General features: G+C 39.7%; 1 protein-coding gene across 3 annotated transcripts in view; it reads right to left on the bottom strand.

The window, feature by feature from the left end:
* The window catches only part of SCUBE1 (signal peptide, CUB domain and EGF like domain containing 1), a 247,626-nt gene that overhangs the window by 39,589 nt on the left and 190,314 nt on the right, over window positions 1–17,723 (bottom strand). For all 3 annotated transcript variants that reach the window (XM_072923699.1, XM_030263414.4, XM_030263415.4), the window contains one exon: window positions 7,956–8,078. In XM_072923699.1, coding sequence (XP_072779800.1) covers window positions 7,956–8,078 — 123 coding nt within the window. The remainder of the gene's footprint in view (window positions 1–7,955; window positions 8,079–17,723) is intronic.

The raw sequence follows: 17,723 nt of genomic DNA, 5'->3' as shown, positions 1-17,723 counted from the left end.
TTTTTAGCCATATTTTTGAAAAGAGAGAACTGTTCAGGTTGCTAAGGTGTTGTCTCTATCACCCTGCAGTAGGAGCTGCTAGTGAGACCTCTTGAAAGAACAAGGGACTAGTCTGGGTGAAAACATGCCTGGTGTTATTTGATGGTGCTGAAAGAGCAAGTACAACAACACAGTTTCAGTTTTCAGCTGAGAACTCAAATGCAGCCCTTCCCTTCACTTCCCGTGGACCTGTGCATTCCCAGCTTGCTTCAAGCTCTTGCTGAAGTCAAGGGACCACTGAATATACACAAGAATTGCTGTTCTCTGGCTCTGCCTCAAAGGCTTGCTTAAAAACCCTTCCCAGAAAGGCTGGCCTCTGCAGAATCCCAGCAGGTATCCCTCTGGAAACACCAACACCATCATTTGCAAACATGCCTCAAAATTCCTCTGCCCAGCAAAACCCCAGAAGACACTCCTCCATTCCACTGACTCAATATTTGAGCTTAGATTTTTGGTTTTATTTCACCTGTCCCAAGGCCTCATCTCCAAGCCACTGAAGCAAAGATTAGTGGTTCATAACATGGATAATGTAAGAAAAATCACATTCCTTTGTTTCAACAGGTTAGGTTTTTACTGTCACTAGAAGAAAATAACCAAACCAGGGCACTTTTTGGAAGGTCCAGGAGTGTGGATGCAAGCACAGAAAAACGAAACTCTTTAATATCTGGGATAGGGCTGTCATTTTATTGCAATTCTGTTTAGCACTTGGGGTAAAGGCTATCTGACCATAATCAGTGTGACTGAATGCTTGAGCTAAGTAGTATGGCATTAATGTGCCATAGTGGAGAACAGATATACACATATATTCTTTCTCTGATTCTCTTTAAAAACAATTCCTATTGAATTACAGCTTTCAGCATGATTTATCAACAGATTATTGTTTATGGAAGAATGCTACCTTCCTGCTCAAACTATTCCAAGGCTGACTCATATCCTGGTAATTCATTAATACATAACATGATTCCAGTCCAGTAAAGTAATTTCTGCACTATAAAAGTCATAAATCCTACAACATCAACTGAAAAGTATATCTCAAATTCTCTTTCTAAACACTAATGGAACGTTTTGCTTGGCTTCCCACACACATCATCAAGAGGAGGGGGCCAGACAGAGCTGCAAAAAGCAATCTGATAGCATTGTACCTTATAGAGTTTAACAGTATAAGAGATACCATACTGAATGAGACCTGAGGTCAAACTAATCTACTGTCTAACTTACAACAGTAGCCTGTGTCAGAAGCTTCATGGGAAAACAGAAGTGAAATAATCTGTCCCATCTGCCCTCTCCATATTAGGTCTCATTCTATTAGAAAGTGATTTAAAGCCTAGATTGTGAGTTTTAATATGCCTTCCAAGAAGCAGCAACCAGAGACCATTCCCCTTTAACTTTCGAAAACGCTGCTGCAGAGGGGAGAACTGGAGGTGGTGGAGGGATATGTTTGTTTTCATGTTTCAGCAGACTTAATTGCTACAACCAACACTGCAGATACTATCACTTGGCAAACAAACTTGTACTGGCTAGAGCTGTTTTTACTTCATACCTGGGGCATTTATTGTTTCTGGGTATGATCTTGCAACCCTTTTTTTCTCACAGAGGCAGACTGTACCAATTTTCACAGTCTCACTGACACCCAGTGTAACAGAAAGGATTTGAGAAGTATTCCTTTCATTGACAGCATAACATGTTGCCTACCCAGTGGAGTATTTTTTAATCTTGATGCAAGAAGCAATATGGTGCTTGTCATAAGTGAGATATTTTTGTAAGGCTCAGTGGTGCAGAATGCCAGAGAGAAAATCTGCACAGGGAGTGAACATCATCAGTGACAGGGGAATCATCCTGAGTTTTCTTTCTCTGAGCTAGTCTGATTTCCACAAGCAGCTCCCAGTATCTCCTCCAGAGCATCAATGCCTGGTTCTTGAGCTACATTGCCCTGGCAGCTGAACCAGCACTGTTGTCTGTGTATGAAGAGCTCCCACAATTCAAACACACCTGGGCCAGATTCAGCTGGACTGGATGAAAATCAGCCTGCAACAAGCCAATGTATCTTATATGTTAGGGCACATCTGTCTGAAGGGGAAGGGTATATGAGTCCCTTTGCTTTTCTCTGTATTTAACAGAAGAAAAGAAAAGAGGGGGGTAGACCAACAATAAAATTTTCCACCCGTTTTCACTGGAAAGTTGGCCAAACCATGTTGATAAACTGAATCTGAGGGGCCAGATGCTCCAGCCCTGACTTCTATGCTTTGATGTGTTTTGTTATCTTAGATGAGTCATTGTGTCCTGTATAAAATCATTGCAAGGGGTGCATCCTAATCCTGGGCCCTTCATCAGGTTATGTGGCTGGGGCAAGGCCCGTTGCTTTGTTGGGTTATATGACCAAATGTGAGTGACAGGTCACTGTCGTGTAACCCAAGGGTGCAAACCTTCTTGGCTATTTTTTATTTTCTAATTTGGTTATTCTGTGTCAAACATGGCTGGAGATTCAGCGCTGCTGGTGTGGATGCACTGATTTATTTGGGATTAAACTGGTCCTGTACATCCGTGTTTATCATCAATGGTTCCATACAGAAGAGTATAATGAAATCTTTGTAGCTAATCTTTAGGGATTCTTTAGGCCAAAAATAATTCCCACAAACACCTTCTATCTGTCTTTCCCTGTATGATTAATCCCTCATTTCATACTCATTTTCAAAACAGAGATACCGTGCTGGGAGATCCAAATCTTACTCTGGGAAGGCAAATAGTGCATATTTCATACAGTAAGTTAGAAGATGGACATTATGAGAGGTGATTACCTACCCAGTTAATAGGGAAATGTTTCAAGACCAGGCCTGCAGGATCCTTGGATCGCAGACAGCTACCATGTTTTTCAAAACAAGGTGCTACTTTTCTCTCTCTCATTCTGGGATGAAAGAAGGCTTCTCCTGACACTAGGCATTGGAAAACATATGTAAAGCATCCCTCTACTGACAGACATATACAGATAAAAAACCAAAAAACAAACAAAAAAATCCAGGAAACAAAAAATCCAGAGCTGGACAAGGTTTGAGGTGTATTGCAGGAAATGCTGCCAGAGTTACTAAGGAAATTCAATTATCTGCTCACTGCTCTAGGCTATTACTCTCAGTTGCTCCACTCCATGAGCATCAAGTCTTGAGGAACATTTTTCTGGAAGTGAGGCTGAGGAGAGAGGAAGGGGGGGTACAGTGGGGCATAAGAAGAACATTTGTTTTCAATGAAAGAAAAGTACAAATATCAAATATGATGGTGTTAATGCTCATGCCTTGTAGTGAGAGGGAAAACCACCTCAAATCAGCTCTCCTTGGACCTCTACTGGAGAGCTTTGTAGCTATCCAAATATAGGAAAAAGTGTCTGTAGAAAATCTCCAGAGGGAAAATTCAGTTATTCATGAAGCAATGGGGCAAATTCTGCTTGGGATTTCCCACTGTAGCAACATGCATCCCTGAATCTCCTTTGGACAGACACCAGCAATATCAACAGCAGATTGTGAGATCCTGTGTTCCAGTGCCTGGCTACAAAAGGGTCAATTACATTTGTTTAAAATCTGGTAGGAAGGCAGCAAAGAATAACCAACAGTCAAACAGGCAACACTTCAAAGCAAATAAAAAATGCTGTCATCCATGGCTCTAAAGAAGGCCCAAAAAAGCCAGGTGCCCCGTGGAGGTATCCCACATGCCCTGGTGGACAGTCATCTCCTTTCACACAGTGGCTCTATCAATTCAAATGGTTGGTGAGAAGGCAACTTGAGTAGACTTTATCATATCTGTGATATCAACAAACCCCACTTAAAGCCTATTCTGGAGGCTATAAGTGGACCAGAATGATGCAAATGCCTTGAGCTTTTGCCCCCTGCAGAAATTTAAATTCCTCAGCATAGGAGGATTTGTCTCTATTTTGAACTGAAGTGGTGAGGGGTAGAGAGTGAGTGTGGATTTAGCAGCCCAAAATATTTCACATTGATTACTGGGTGTTCCCACTAAAAGCACTTTTTCTTACTTTTTTCTTTCGATCTCTACCACTCCCCCGAGAGATTTTAACAAATGTGTGTGCTGTCTTTCCCTGTCTTGCTTTGCAAAAAGCAATGCCTAGAGCAGGAAGAGAAAATTATTTACTATAGAATTTCACACATTTTTCTGCGTGCTTAATGAAGCTTGAACTTGAGCAGAGCAGAGACACTGCTTATTGTTGATTTTTTTTTTCAAGATCACTGCACAACAAACAGAAACTGAATAAGCAATTAAGTTAACTTGCTCTAAAACTCATACTGGCTGAGGATTAAGGTAATTATGTCTGAGCTTACACACATTCATTGCAATGTTATTTCACTGCAGCAAGTCTTGCCTGCTTGCTTGTTGCTGATATCACTCTAGAACTGATCTGAGTTGTTGTCCTTCTATTAATTACCAAAAAGGTTACAAACACAAGCTCTCCTTGCCATAAATATAGCTATGTTATTTTTACTACATGTTCAAAGGAGATGCAGACCTCTTTTTGCTAGGTTTATACAAGCAGATCCAACTGTTTCTTCCTGTTCCACAGTATTTACAATACCTTAGATTTAAGGGATCAATTAAAGTAATACACAATAGATGGGATTGGTATTGTCATACAGTGATTTCCCTGTCAAAGGGGAGGGTGGGGAAATCTATTTTTAAGTCTGAGTGAAAAAAGAGACTTTGGGAAAACAGTATCAGTCTCCACAACGTTACTGGCAGGGCAGTATGGATTCTTCACCTTCTGGGCTACAAAGAAGTTTCCTTTTAAAATAGTTGGAATGCAGGGGAGGGGAAAGGAAGAGAACCCCCCACATTCTCCTTGTCTAACGAGGAGCCACAGCGTGAGAACCACTCCCTAGCAGAAGTAATCTGTGATTGACAATGGTTTTCTTTGCAGCCAGGGCTAAAAATGGTTTAGCTGTAAACAGACAAATGCAGAACATTTTTAAGGCCCTTTCCAAAGCCAAGGGCTGCTTATACAGGCACTCAACATGCAGGGTGGCACCAAGAGAGCACCAAGCTTCAGAGTTCCTGAAAAAAATCAAGGAATTCCCGTATCAGGATATAAGCACAAACACAAGAGAAAAATAATACCTTGTTATGGGCAAATGAGCAGGGGCAGAATTACCAAAATTGGAGATTTGTTCTCTGGGCAGTCCAGGCATTTGTATGTGTGATCTTAGGCAAGCTGCTATATTTGGCTTCACCCTTCCTGCCTAAAAACTGAAAGAGAAATACTTTCTCTTCACACAGAGCATGAATGTGGGGAAGGCACTTGGTATGAGCGGGGTGGGAGCTCTGCAAACAACCAGAACAAAGTCTGTGACTAATACAATTGCCCTGTAATCTCCAAGTCAGCTCTGAGGTCTACAAGGAAAGGACATGAAGGAAATTAGGTGATGTGGGACAACTTCAGAATTTCAGAATGAAGGAACATTTTATACTGAAATGTGTAGAATTGCCTTGTGCTGATATTAATGATGAACGTGTTTGGAGAGGAATGCTGTATACACTGGGGAGGCCACCTGAAATAAATAGGACCCAGTCCCAAACAAGGCAGACTCCTAAGGTCCTAAATGAGTGTTTTGTAAACATGTTGATTAGTAACTGAAAGAAATCTTTATTTTAAAAAATGAAAACCAGAAGAGAAGGGCAATGTTGACGGAAAGATCATAAATCATGGAAACTCTATTATGAATCAAAACAACAGATGCAACATGCACAACAGCATCTTTTATAAACAGAAATTAGACTGTTCTGTTTCACTCTTTGGAAAGGCTAATATGCCTAAAATAAATTTCCCTGAATCTCTCATTAATGTTTTACAGTCAGTGTTGACCGGCTGTTACAAAAAACCAAAATGTGGATGATTTATATCCCAGAAGAGTCACTAACCCCAAACCATATTTTCCTGATGGACCTGACATTAAGAACTATAGCCACTTCCCCTGACTATATTCTTCTCACAGGGGAAGAAGCAAAGTGCAGGTGATTCATACATCAGCAATTTCTTGCTCTGCATTCACTTTCCTTCTCTCTTTATTAGCAGGCTAATACTGACTGCATGAGTCACCAATTATCACCTTAAGCACCAAACAGGAACTAAATTATCACAGTGATCTCTCCACAAAGCAGACATCACAGCATGTTTGCTGGGGCCCAAATACCTCAGGTTTTAAACAGGAAATGACTTTGTCCTCCCCATTTCATGTTAGGAAGAGCCAGAGTTTCTGGGATGGAGGAACTTGTCCAGCCCAAAAACTCTCTGGGCTTGCACTAACCTATCTTTTACAGCAACAGGTAAGCTAGAGTTTATCAATCAGTGTATCATGTAGAGGCAAGATGGATTGTTGGCCCTTCCTCACTAACAATGGGAAAAGCAGGATGCCCAAACCATGGTTATACTTCCATGACTCCTGCCTTAGTCCTTGCATGGTGTGTATTGTTATGTATTGTTAGTGGTGGCTTTCTCATTTTTGAGCTCTGGCACATGAAGAAACAAAACTCACTTGAATAGCATTTACAGAGCTGCTTCTAGAGTCTCACTATCATCACAGAAACCTGATTATTTACAGGGAATTTTTACAGCCTACTATTAATCCTGTGCATAATGAACAAATAAATTCTGCACCAGCACCTGCCTAACTTCTCTTGAGTTTTTTCATGGTGTAATAACAATTAGTTCCATGGTGAAACCTCTGACTGATACCACATGAAATTCATGAACAAGGTCTTCCCAACCATTTCTAAATACATCATGAAGGGAACGTTTCTTTTTAATATTCTGTCCATGTTTTTAGCAGGTAAATCAAAACCTGGCAACCTCACCATGTCTGACATGATCCTACAGTGTTATTTCTGCTGAATCATGTGGTATGAGCTGTGCTAATCTCAGCTCTTCCCATCCTGTCCAGCTTAAAATCAACTTTTCACCAATTCCTCTGTGTCTATTCACACAGTCAGGGTAGAGGTGGCTTCTCAAATGATGGATGGAAGTACCAATGAGAAGCAATGGAAGAATTCTGAATGACACATATATCTTCAGATTGTGGTTTCTCCTTTGTAGATAAACAAAAAAGATCTAAAATACTAATGCTGCTCTGGACTTCATAACTTTTACTTACTCAAAACTCATGCAAATAATCACGTATTAATAAAATGGTATTTTCTGTGCAAAATGTTAATTGAATACGTCATCCTTCCCTTTCTCTATTGATGCATGCTCATCTTTCTAGCCTTTTCTATGAGCTTTTTAAAAAGTAAATATACAGAATTTAAATGTCATTTCTCCAAAGGTACATGGTCAGTACTTGGAAATGGTTATGCACCTAATTAGTCACAGAATACCTAACATCAGATGACTTAGGTAACAAATCATGACACACATAGCAAACAATACAAAACATACTTCATTTGAATTCCCACAAAATGCCACCATTATCCCTTCATAAACAGTTTCTCTAAGGCAAAAGTGAGCTTACAAATTAAACCCATTTTTTTTTAGTTCAAATCTTGCAAATGCTGTATTACAGTCAGTTACTCTGGATGACTCTGGTCTAAATAAGATAATCCTCTCTCCCATTCAGATCATAGCAAATGAGAGGATTTGAAAATAAGACTCTCTGCCTGAGGCTATTCCACTACACCACTTGGATTTTTACACTTCAACAGGGCACTGGCATTCCTACTACTAAAAACATTGAAACAAGACATTTCCAATAATCTTCTAATCCCACCTCAGAAAACAGAAATCTCACAGGTGTTTTCTAATCTTACTTCTTATGTCAGTACAATTAAAACCTGCAGTACAAATTATTTAAGCATAAAAACAACCACAAAAAAAATCCACTGGAAATAACATTCTCATTATATGAAGAGTAAGGTTAATGAGGTATTACCTTGGCAGGTCCTTTCATCTGTGAGCAGTTTATAGCCTTTCTGGCAGCTGCACTCAAAGCTGCCAACCGTGTTTCGGCAGAAATGGTCACAGCCACCATTGTTTACCAAACACTCATCGATATCTGCAAAGAATCAACGGCAAAGATTTAGCTCACTATAGCAAAAAAATTGATTTGTGACAGCAATTTTAGGGCAGGAATACAGGAATGTTCAGATCCCCAAGGAGGCTGCTGTCCCTGTCAGGAACCAGGCTGGTCAGAGGTGTCCCTGGCCAGACCTATCGTACAAGGCTTACAAGGAGAGCTATGGGCTGAGCTGTTCAGAAGACAGAGGTGTTTCTCTCAGAACTGGAACCAACAGATGACCCAAGCTGAGGTACTTTGGTGTTAGGGAACATTCAGGGAAGCTTCTCTGGAGATGGAGTACTCTGCCTGACAGCAGACTTCAGCCTGGGAATCACATGAATCGTTTTACCGTGCATAGGAACTAACAAAACATAAGAACACACAAAAATTTGAAGTAGTAACAGACATGAAGTAAAAGATACTTGAATTCTGAAGAAATACTTCCATCACCCTTACACAAACAAATGCAAGGATACATTTTCTCAGGATGAGCAATTATATGCTATTTCACTCGTTATTCAGTGACACAGTGACACAGAGTGTCACCCATTTTCATGTATCAAACTTCTCTCACTTGGTATAGCAGAAAAGGAACTGAGTGCATGTGAAATGTTGCTTCTTCAGTTATTCTGAAGACAGAGCACCTATTGCCTTTATTTGAAAGCCATATATATATATATATACACACATATATTTACACATGTATATGTATGAAGGACAGATGAATGGCTCTTACTTCAAACAGTGATTATGAAGTGGACTGATGAACTTGATAAGGCCTCTGCTCTGAATTTCATAGTGATGATTCTACTTCCCACTCCTTTTAACTTCTCCCAAAGGTTCTGAAGATCTGGAACGACCAATCCCTTTTCCAATCCATAAAAGGTTGTGAAATAAGTATATAACAGGCCACAAAACCTCATTTGAAATACAGGGTATCTTTCCATCCTCCCCCAATTATAAAACCATGGATCTATGTTTATTTGAAAAAGAGGGAAAAAAGTAGTTTTATTATTTTTCAGGAGAAGAACAGTGCCAAAAATAGCTCTTTTTATGAATGCATACAGTGAAGAAGTAATATGACATTGAGCCTTGGCTTCCCACTTCTGGAATTGAAAACAAGATTTTTCAGGGAACTAAATGGAGAGTAATGTTTCCTTTCACAAAGCTTCTTGCTATAAGATCTTTGAAACTTTGGGGTAACAGCTGGCCATTTAAAGAGCAAATCTTGCAAAATGCAAATCTAGATGCCTAGGTCTAATACATGAAGATGGGAATTTAACAAAACCAGCAAGACAAGAGTGAATGAAGATCAGGCTTTAAAAATTTTTGAATTTAGGAGGATTCTTAGTGAAAGTAACTCATTAATTTTTGGAAACATATAATTCCAACATGGGAAAGTGGCTTGGCACTTACCACATTTCTGCATATAAAATATAAACAGCAGCAAGAGGAGTCAGGTGGTAAATCTAAAAATTGGAACAGCTGAGAGGCAATTTCAGCCATCCTTTCTAATTTGTTGCACACACACTGACAGAAACATGTCCAGGGCACAAATAAGCAAGATCAATGTATATTGTTATAAAGGTTTTCTTATGAGTCACACTTATGGCAAAGAGATGGGAAATTTGTTCTCATTGAACTAATACTGCTGCTATTACTTTTGTGTCTGGTTCTGCAGAGGAGTGGCTTTTGCATTCAACCCAATTAGAAGAATGAGGGTAAATTGTAGGCAGCAACTGTGGAACTGAGTGCTTTGGCAAAGCCAGCTCAAACATTTGTGCTTCTCAATTCTCCAAGTGCCCCAAAATCAGGAGTCTGTCTGTTGTCTGGGGTACTCCAGTTCTGGCATTTGGCTGAGCAGCAACAGATAACCCTGGGCTCCCAACCTGGTAGATCTGGTGAAGAACACACTGAAGGTCACTCTTTGTAACACCATGAGATTGGAACCAGCAACCCATTTGATTTCAGCTGTGATCATTTGCACTAGTCAAGACTGGCAGTGAAAATAGAAGAATTTTTAGCCCAATTCCTGCAGCCTGGCATTTCCTTTTGTAGAAGTGATTCCTCCCAGCTCCCTAACGTGCAACTGGGACTGTGGTAGGATGGACTACCACAAAAGGTCCCATCCTTTAGCAGAGCACAGGTGTACCTAACCACAGTTTAGCTTGCCCTGACAAAACTGTGGGACAAATGGAATTGTGAATTAAAATTACTAATATATTGTGCATCATAAACACACAGAACAGCCATCCATCATAAAGAAAGTATCTTTTACCTGGGATAAGAAAAACATGACCTTTGGGCCTCTCTGCTGCCTGAGACTGCTTGAAATAGAAATTGAAATCGCTTGCAGCCTGTCAAACACCATTCTGGAGTAACGACTGATGTTTTAAATGATGGCCCCTGGATTTCATATGTTAAATTCCAAATTCCAGTCTCTTTTCTGTGTCTCTCACAACCGTGAGGAGCAAAAATAAAACCTTGCTGGCATCAGAGTGCAGAATTTAGGCTGTTAATAACTGCAATTCCACTGACAATGCAGCATATTTGCTTTACACCAGAAATTCTTTGCAATAATTCTGAACCAGGATCTGAGTAAAACCTGGGAGAGTCCACAGGAAAAGAAAGTATTTATTCATTTCTTCTAACTGGAAAACATGACATGACCTTTTGAAACAGGGACCATCTAAACAGAATAGAGGTCAAAACTGTTAGCTGCAAAAACATTCTAAATAACATAAACAGTGCCAATGTCTCTGCTTTCACTGTATTTCTTTCCATGGTCATAGCGAGACTGACAGGGCATGTAAAAATTATTTCACTCTGTGGAGAGCAGCACATTGCTGCATTTCACTTGGAAGAGAGCAGTATCCAGCCGTATGTATCATGTGTAACTGGTTCAGAGAAATTGCAAAAAGTCTGTATCCCCACTACTTTTCTTTCCTTGGCTATAAATAATTTGTGTTATAAGCCATGTGAAAATAAATTATTCCACTGCTTGAGAAGGTGAGGGCCCCGATTATATTTAAACTCACTGGTACACCACCAACTTTGTCAAGTGCCTCTTTCAACTTCATAGAAGGCAAGTGTGTCTGCCTCTCATGTTGGGCAAAACTACACAGTGGAAACCCATTGTGGTGTCTCTACATTTGACATTATTTAGTCAAATATTCCCCTACTATTATTGGGATTGTCTGTGGAGCAGCCATAAGCCTGCTGTCTTCAAAATAGTTCTTAAGTGGCTCCTTAAGATGCAGGTTGCAGGAAAATAGCTCCAGCTTCCCACAGGCTCTGCTCCCCTTTATCCTCAGAAATGCAGAAGGGTGTAAAAACTTTCCTCTGTGGGGGTTGTACATAAAATGCCCTGATGATACTGCGAGAGTCATTTCAGACTGGGAGGTCGGATGGGCTTTCAGTGCCTTGGGAATAAACCTCAAAGGATTTCTCTCAATGCAGTGAGTCAATATTGTTAAATGATACCTTGCTCATACAAGCTGATGCTCTGCTACAAAATACCAAAATGGAACACATGCAGATATGAAAATACACGCCAGTGAGAAGCCACAGAAGCACTGAAAATTATGGTCAAAACTGTCAGGTGAAGGTATGGTGTAACAAGCAACTCAGCACTCAAGCCTCCTGTGAGCTCTGAAAATGGTTCATTCAATTCCCAAGCAATTAAATACAAACAAAAGCAAAGATAAGATTTGCAACAAGGAAGCTAACACCTTCTTAAAAGTTGTAATATTTGAAAGAAAAAACTCCAATCGCAAATATTTGTCTGGAGATGGAGCTCAGCAACACCATCACAAAAGCTGTGTGCCCATGTGAGCCCAGGAATGAACCCTGGGTTTGTCAATAAAAAAAAAAACACAAACCAAAACAAACAAAAACCACTCTATAATATAATTATTATAATAAGTATATTAATCTATAATAATAGATCATCCTGTTTTTTCTGAGGATCTCAAAATGTGAGGGAGGCAGTGGAATCAGCTTTAAATGGAAGTACAGAAACTCAGATGATTTGTGCTAAGTTGCATAGCTACAATTTGACTCAGCTAAGCAGGCAGACTGTTATTTTTCTTTTCATGATCTCGTGAAGATTAATGGGAATGCCTGCTCCTGTTCACCTACACCTTTTTTTAAGTTTTAAGCTCTGCTCAGTGCAGTCAGTGCAGTTCATGTTTGGAAGGAGCTTTTCTGATCAGGGTGCATGTAAGCACTTGTGTGTGCACATACAAACACACAGAGATTTGCCTCGCTGCACACAAGCCAGGGAACAAATTAAAAAGTAGGGATTTTAGGTAACTTAGAACTTAACATTTCACATAAGCTGCTTAAAGGCAACTGAAAGGGTAATCAACATGCAATCTTCACTTAGCTGCTGAACAATGATGGAGATGGAGATTTCCAGAGCCTCATCACAGGCGGAAGTGAGGATCCTCCTTTCAATAGCTGGACAAATATTTGAACTGATTGTGTCTGTCTAATCCTCTGCAGATTTAAAATGCTACCTAGCTCCAGGAAAAGAATATACTCCCAGATCAACCTAAGATAATTACTGAAACTTCATAAGCTTCTTGTTTTTAAAAATGAAAGCCAGCGTGTTGGAATTAGTAATGTTATTACCAGTACGCAGTGGACATCAATATAAATACATTTTCTGCAAGGTGGGCTAGTTTGCTAGTTCTTTCTGTTTCCTGATTTCCTAATTTTCCCTTGCTTTTCCTCCCTTGCTCTTCCTCATGGTTTTACAAATCATCACTGCCCCCTAAAAACTGGAACTAGTGTTGCTTTGTTGACACAGATACTAGTTCCCTGCTGCCCACAGACCAAAAAGCATAAAGCAGCAACAAAACTTTTTAACCCCATGCTGGAGGTGGGGAAATAGAGGAACAGAAACAATAACTAACTCACCCACACTTGAATCCAAGCTCAATGTACAACTCAGCAGGTTACCTTGGGGTGCCAATCAGCACAGTCTTGCACAAAACACTTTGAAATGCTGTTCTATGTTACAAATATTACAGAGCCACCAATGCTCAGACTGAAATTGTTTTGGTATTCGCCTGCCACTTCTCAATAAAACTTGTAAACTCAGGATTAGCATAAGCAGAAACTCCCAGGCTCCATGTGCAATATTCTAAATGTAATATTGCATAGCATCTTAAATAACACATGCCAGGGATATCTCAGGTAGGGTAGAAAGATAATTTCATATCTCCAGATTCACTGGATCAGTGCCACTATGAGAAACTCCAAATCAAAGCAGAGCACAGGCTCTGCTGTTCCATCCAGAAGCATCGAGCCAGCTGCTGTGGGTTTGGTTTCCAGGGAGTTGGAAGTCCTAGTTCCAGTTTTACAACGGATTTATCCAACATTTGGGCAAGGTGTAACACTTCCCTGCTTTACTTCACTTGTAAAATTGGGGATTGGTAATTATCACTTGGCGTTTTCAGGACCAATACTTTAAAACACACTATTATGGAATAAGGTGTTAAGAATCCAAGTCATTTGTTGTCAAAATTTTAAAGTCAAATTGCAGTTGTTTTAAATTTCTGGTCTGGGCTTCAGAATGGTTTGAGCCAGCAGCAGGCTCCTTGCTGGTAGTGCTTTGCACTGGAGGATTTTGTGAATGTCTGCAGGACTCTTAGGGCCACATCTACTTTAGGAGGTACAATTGCTGTTCCACCACTCCACCTGAAACAGCACAGTTCACTGCCTCTTGCATGTTTCAGGGAGGAATAATTCTATTTATGCAACCCCTTCCACTTGAGGATTACAAAGGACAGCAACTTGTTTTCTTCATTACATTAGACCTACACGACATTTCTGCAGGAGAGATACATTTAATTAATTCTTCTTTAACAAATGTGAAACAGGGGCAGGTAGGATAGTGTGCAACTCGCCTGCATCAGATAGCTACAAAATGAAATAAAGCATATATTATTGCACCTCTAATTTGAGTTCTGTGCTTCAACAACATCCTCATTTTCCCTCCCACAGTGCTAATTAACTGTAAAGTATGATAGTCATTACTGAACTGAAGTTCCACTAAGTAGCAAATGAAGATTCTCTGTTTAATTAGCTTTATAGCTGGGTTGTGGGACAAGGCATTTTCCTAATTAACAGGATTAAATCTAGACTGGGCAGACAGGAATGAATGTAATTAAAATTTAATCTCCCTCATCCTGAAAACAGGCTGCCCACAAAATAGAGAGCTTTGTGTAAATGCTCTTAGAGCATGGAAAGGTTGAGGCAGGTTCCAACACATTTCCCTCATGTCACTTTCTCAATTTTCACCTGTTATCTTCGCAATTTCACGAAGAAACCTGTCTTCCAACACAGATGGTAATCTGTCACATATGGATTTAGGTGTCAGCTATTCTCCTCCAGGACATATCCACTCTGACATTATCCACCAACCAATCAATAAAAGAGTCTGCCAGGCTGCCAAGAGATCAATCACCTTGTAAAACAAACATTATGTCCTATTATTTTCTTATTACAGTTAATTAGATTTATAAAACACAAAAACCTTTGCAGGTGAAAAACTCAGAGATGCTGTCATAATAGGTTAGGCCCAGATTTCTCATTTGTAAAAGGGAAGGGATTTACTAAATCTAATGTGAAAAGAAAGGATTTTCATTTAAAATTTTTGCTGAACACTGAATTCTTTTCTAACCTTAGAAACATGTTAGTGCAATGCTACGAACCCAAACAGTGCAAGCTGAGGCTGTGACACCAGAATGTGAAGGGGACTGGAGACATAAAGATACAGACTGATATTCTTTTCACTGTCTAGGCTGAGCTAAATGCTAAAACTACCCCTCCTCCCCTGTGCCCCCCTGCCAGAAGCAAAGCTAACCCTCACAAGAATCCCAGGAAATAAAACTACTTTTCCTTCTCCTGTAACATTTTAGCAATCAAAATGCTTTTGTCAATCAAAATGCTTTTTTATTAAACACTGGAGAAATAAGTGTGCTGTACAGTCTCCCATGCAGACTTGGGGACACCAAAGAATGTGTCTCTGTTTTTTGCAGAGCATGTGGAAAGCACAGGACATCAGATTCTGTGAGTGAGCACAGGCAGATCTGGAGGCTGTGGGTAAAACAGTGGAAAAGCACTGTGCAAATGCATAGGGCTGACTGCTTACCTACCTTAATTATTCACACAGCCACTACTACCAGAATAATTCCATGTGCAATGTAATTACTCACACAGCCACCCCACCAGAATAACTCTATGTGTAATGTTTATGCAGCAGGAGGCAAGGCAGAAGAACCAAATGGGTTGCTGCAGGTCAATAACAAGAATAAAAGAGTTAATTCAGTGTTTCTTAAGGAGTACATCAGACTGAATTGTGGGGCTGACAACCCTGGGCATTTTCTCTGTGGTGGGTGTCACTAAGAAACAAAGCCTGGCTCTTACTGTATTTAATTTTTCCATATGGTCTGAATGAAGAAAAAAGGGGCAAGTGAGATAACTGCACTATTGGACCAAGATACAAGAATCCCTAGGTTTAGTGTATGAATTCAATTTACATTTACTCATGGTTGTTTTCATTTACCCCCTTGGAATTATTAACTGCTCAGGAAAGCTCTGTGCTTATTTCCAAGAATCCCAGTTTGCTTCTAGGAAAGTGTTTGTTTAATTAAATAAAATTGGTATTAAGGACAGTCAAAGGTACTGATGTTCTCTCTAAAATCCCACTGAAATTGTGCTAGCTTTCCTGGGATAAAGCTACTCCTTCTGAAAGGGGCACTTGAATATCATTAGTCCATGATAATTTAAATAGCTCTTAATGCATCAAAGAAATTTGGATGCTGACCAAAAATTAACCCTCCAAAAGTTTTTGAAGACGCTACTTCAAGCAGCCAGGGATCTGCTCTGTACCAGGGAAGACAGAAGCATCACTGAGAGGAGGATCTAGTCATATTAAAAAAAAGAAAACCTGTATTTTATAATGAAAAAGGTAGTGATAAGAAAAAATGTAAAAAAAAAAAAAAGCTTTAAGTTTTGAATGTTGGAAGTTATGATCTTGTGAGTAGTCAACTCCCAAGTAACAGAAAGCACAGCACACTTTTCCATAATATGCTGTGGTTGTTGATCCTCAGGGGGCTTTATATTGTTGAATAAATGCAAGGTCTTTTCAACAACTGAAATGCAAAATATGACCCTCTGAAGCATTAATTTAAAGGATTTGGCATTTTCAAAGGGGAGGTTCATGAAGACAAATAACAACTGCAAGTTTCTAGGGAACAGGGATATTGCCTAGTCATGAAAAAAAACCCTAACTTAGTACACATGAATTTATTTTGTGGGGATAGATGGAACCCTTGGGAGGGAATGAAACAGAATGATTTACATGGCAGCTGACCCAAGTCTGCAATTTTTTAATGGAAGATAATTTGTTATATTATATTTGTCTGTCATGAACAAGTCTACAGCAGACAAATGAATTGTATCTCTTTGAGCCAAAAAAACCCCAAACCCAAGGCCCAACTGAAAACCTAAAAGGCAATTCCCTTAAAAATAAGAAAGAGGCAGTGAAAGTTTCACACATATTCTGGATCAGACAGATGCAGCAGTCAGAAGGATTCTCTCTCTTTTTTTTTTTTGTTTTGCATTCCATTTTCTTCTTTCGGACAAATTTCAACTGTGTTGATATCTAAAATTTGCATTTCTTTTCTTTTTTTTTTTTTTTTTTTCAATTAAAAAATCATGGGTTTATAATTTGATTTTTCACCACTGAAGTCCGAAACTTCAATTGTCTCTTGGAAAGTCTGAATCAATAATATTTCTAAATCACTCACATACATACTCCTCACTGTGTATCCAATTGCTCATTTTTCTGATTGCCACACTAGGCTTCTGACCACTGTCACCACCTACCACCAAGAGTTTTCCATATTTTCCTCCCTCAAATCCTACTCATTCACTCATTTTTCTGGTAACCAGCAGCTTTTCCCCCTCTCCAACATCTTTTCCACTATTTATGGTTTCACCATGACCTCTTCTAAGCCTTTCCCTCAGTCAGATAATCTATCACCTCTCTTATCACACACCAACAACAACCAACTCCTTGTTTGCTCTAAAAAAATGGGCGAAAAGAATAGAAACTTGATTTTGAGTCACTTCCCTGTGTTAGCAAGTCTAGAAACAGCTGTTTCCAGGGCAGGCCCAGATGCTTGTGGTTCTCTCTCTGGACACGACCCAGAGCTTTCTAATGAGCTGCTACAGCTGCCTGCTGGATGCTGCCCTGTTTTCCTCACACTGGATTGATCCTGTATGTTCTTTGTCTTGAGACCTGGACAACGTCGATGGAATAGCCTAAAATGACTGCAGCCTCAGCAAAAAGGCCTTTATGTTCACTTCTTTGATCCACATTTAGGCAGTTATTTTGAAAATGCTGTTGTAGCTCCCAGGGAACTTGTGCTCTCATCCAATTTGTGAGTCTTAGCCACCTTTTCTAAAGCAAGCATCACTTCTGATAAGCTGAACTTGATTATTGTTCTCCCATTGGCTACTCAGTTTTCCCTCTCTCAGTTCTCATGTTTATGATGGTTTATTTTGGACACAGATGGTCTCTCATCTCGCTTAGAGTCCTATCAAACAAAAAACAACCTCAAACCT

Source organism: Taeniopygia guttata, chromosome 1A, assembly GCF_048771995.1.
Source record: "Taeniopygia guttata chromosome 1A, bTaeGut7.mat, whole genome shotgun sequence".
Taxonomy (NCBI): Eukaryota; Metazoa; Chordata; class Aves; order Passeriformes; family Estrildidae; genus Taeniopygia; species Taeniopygia guttata.
Note: the sequence above shows the minus strand (reverse complement) of the source record. Positions and strands in the feature narration are given on the sequence as shown.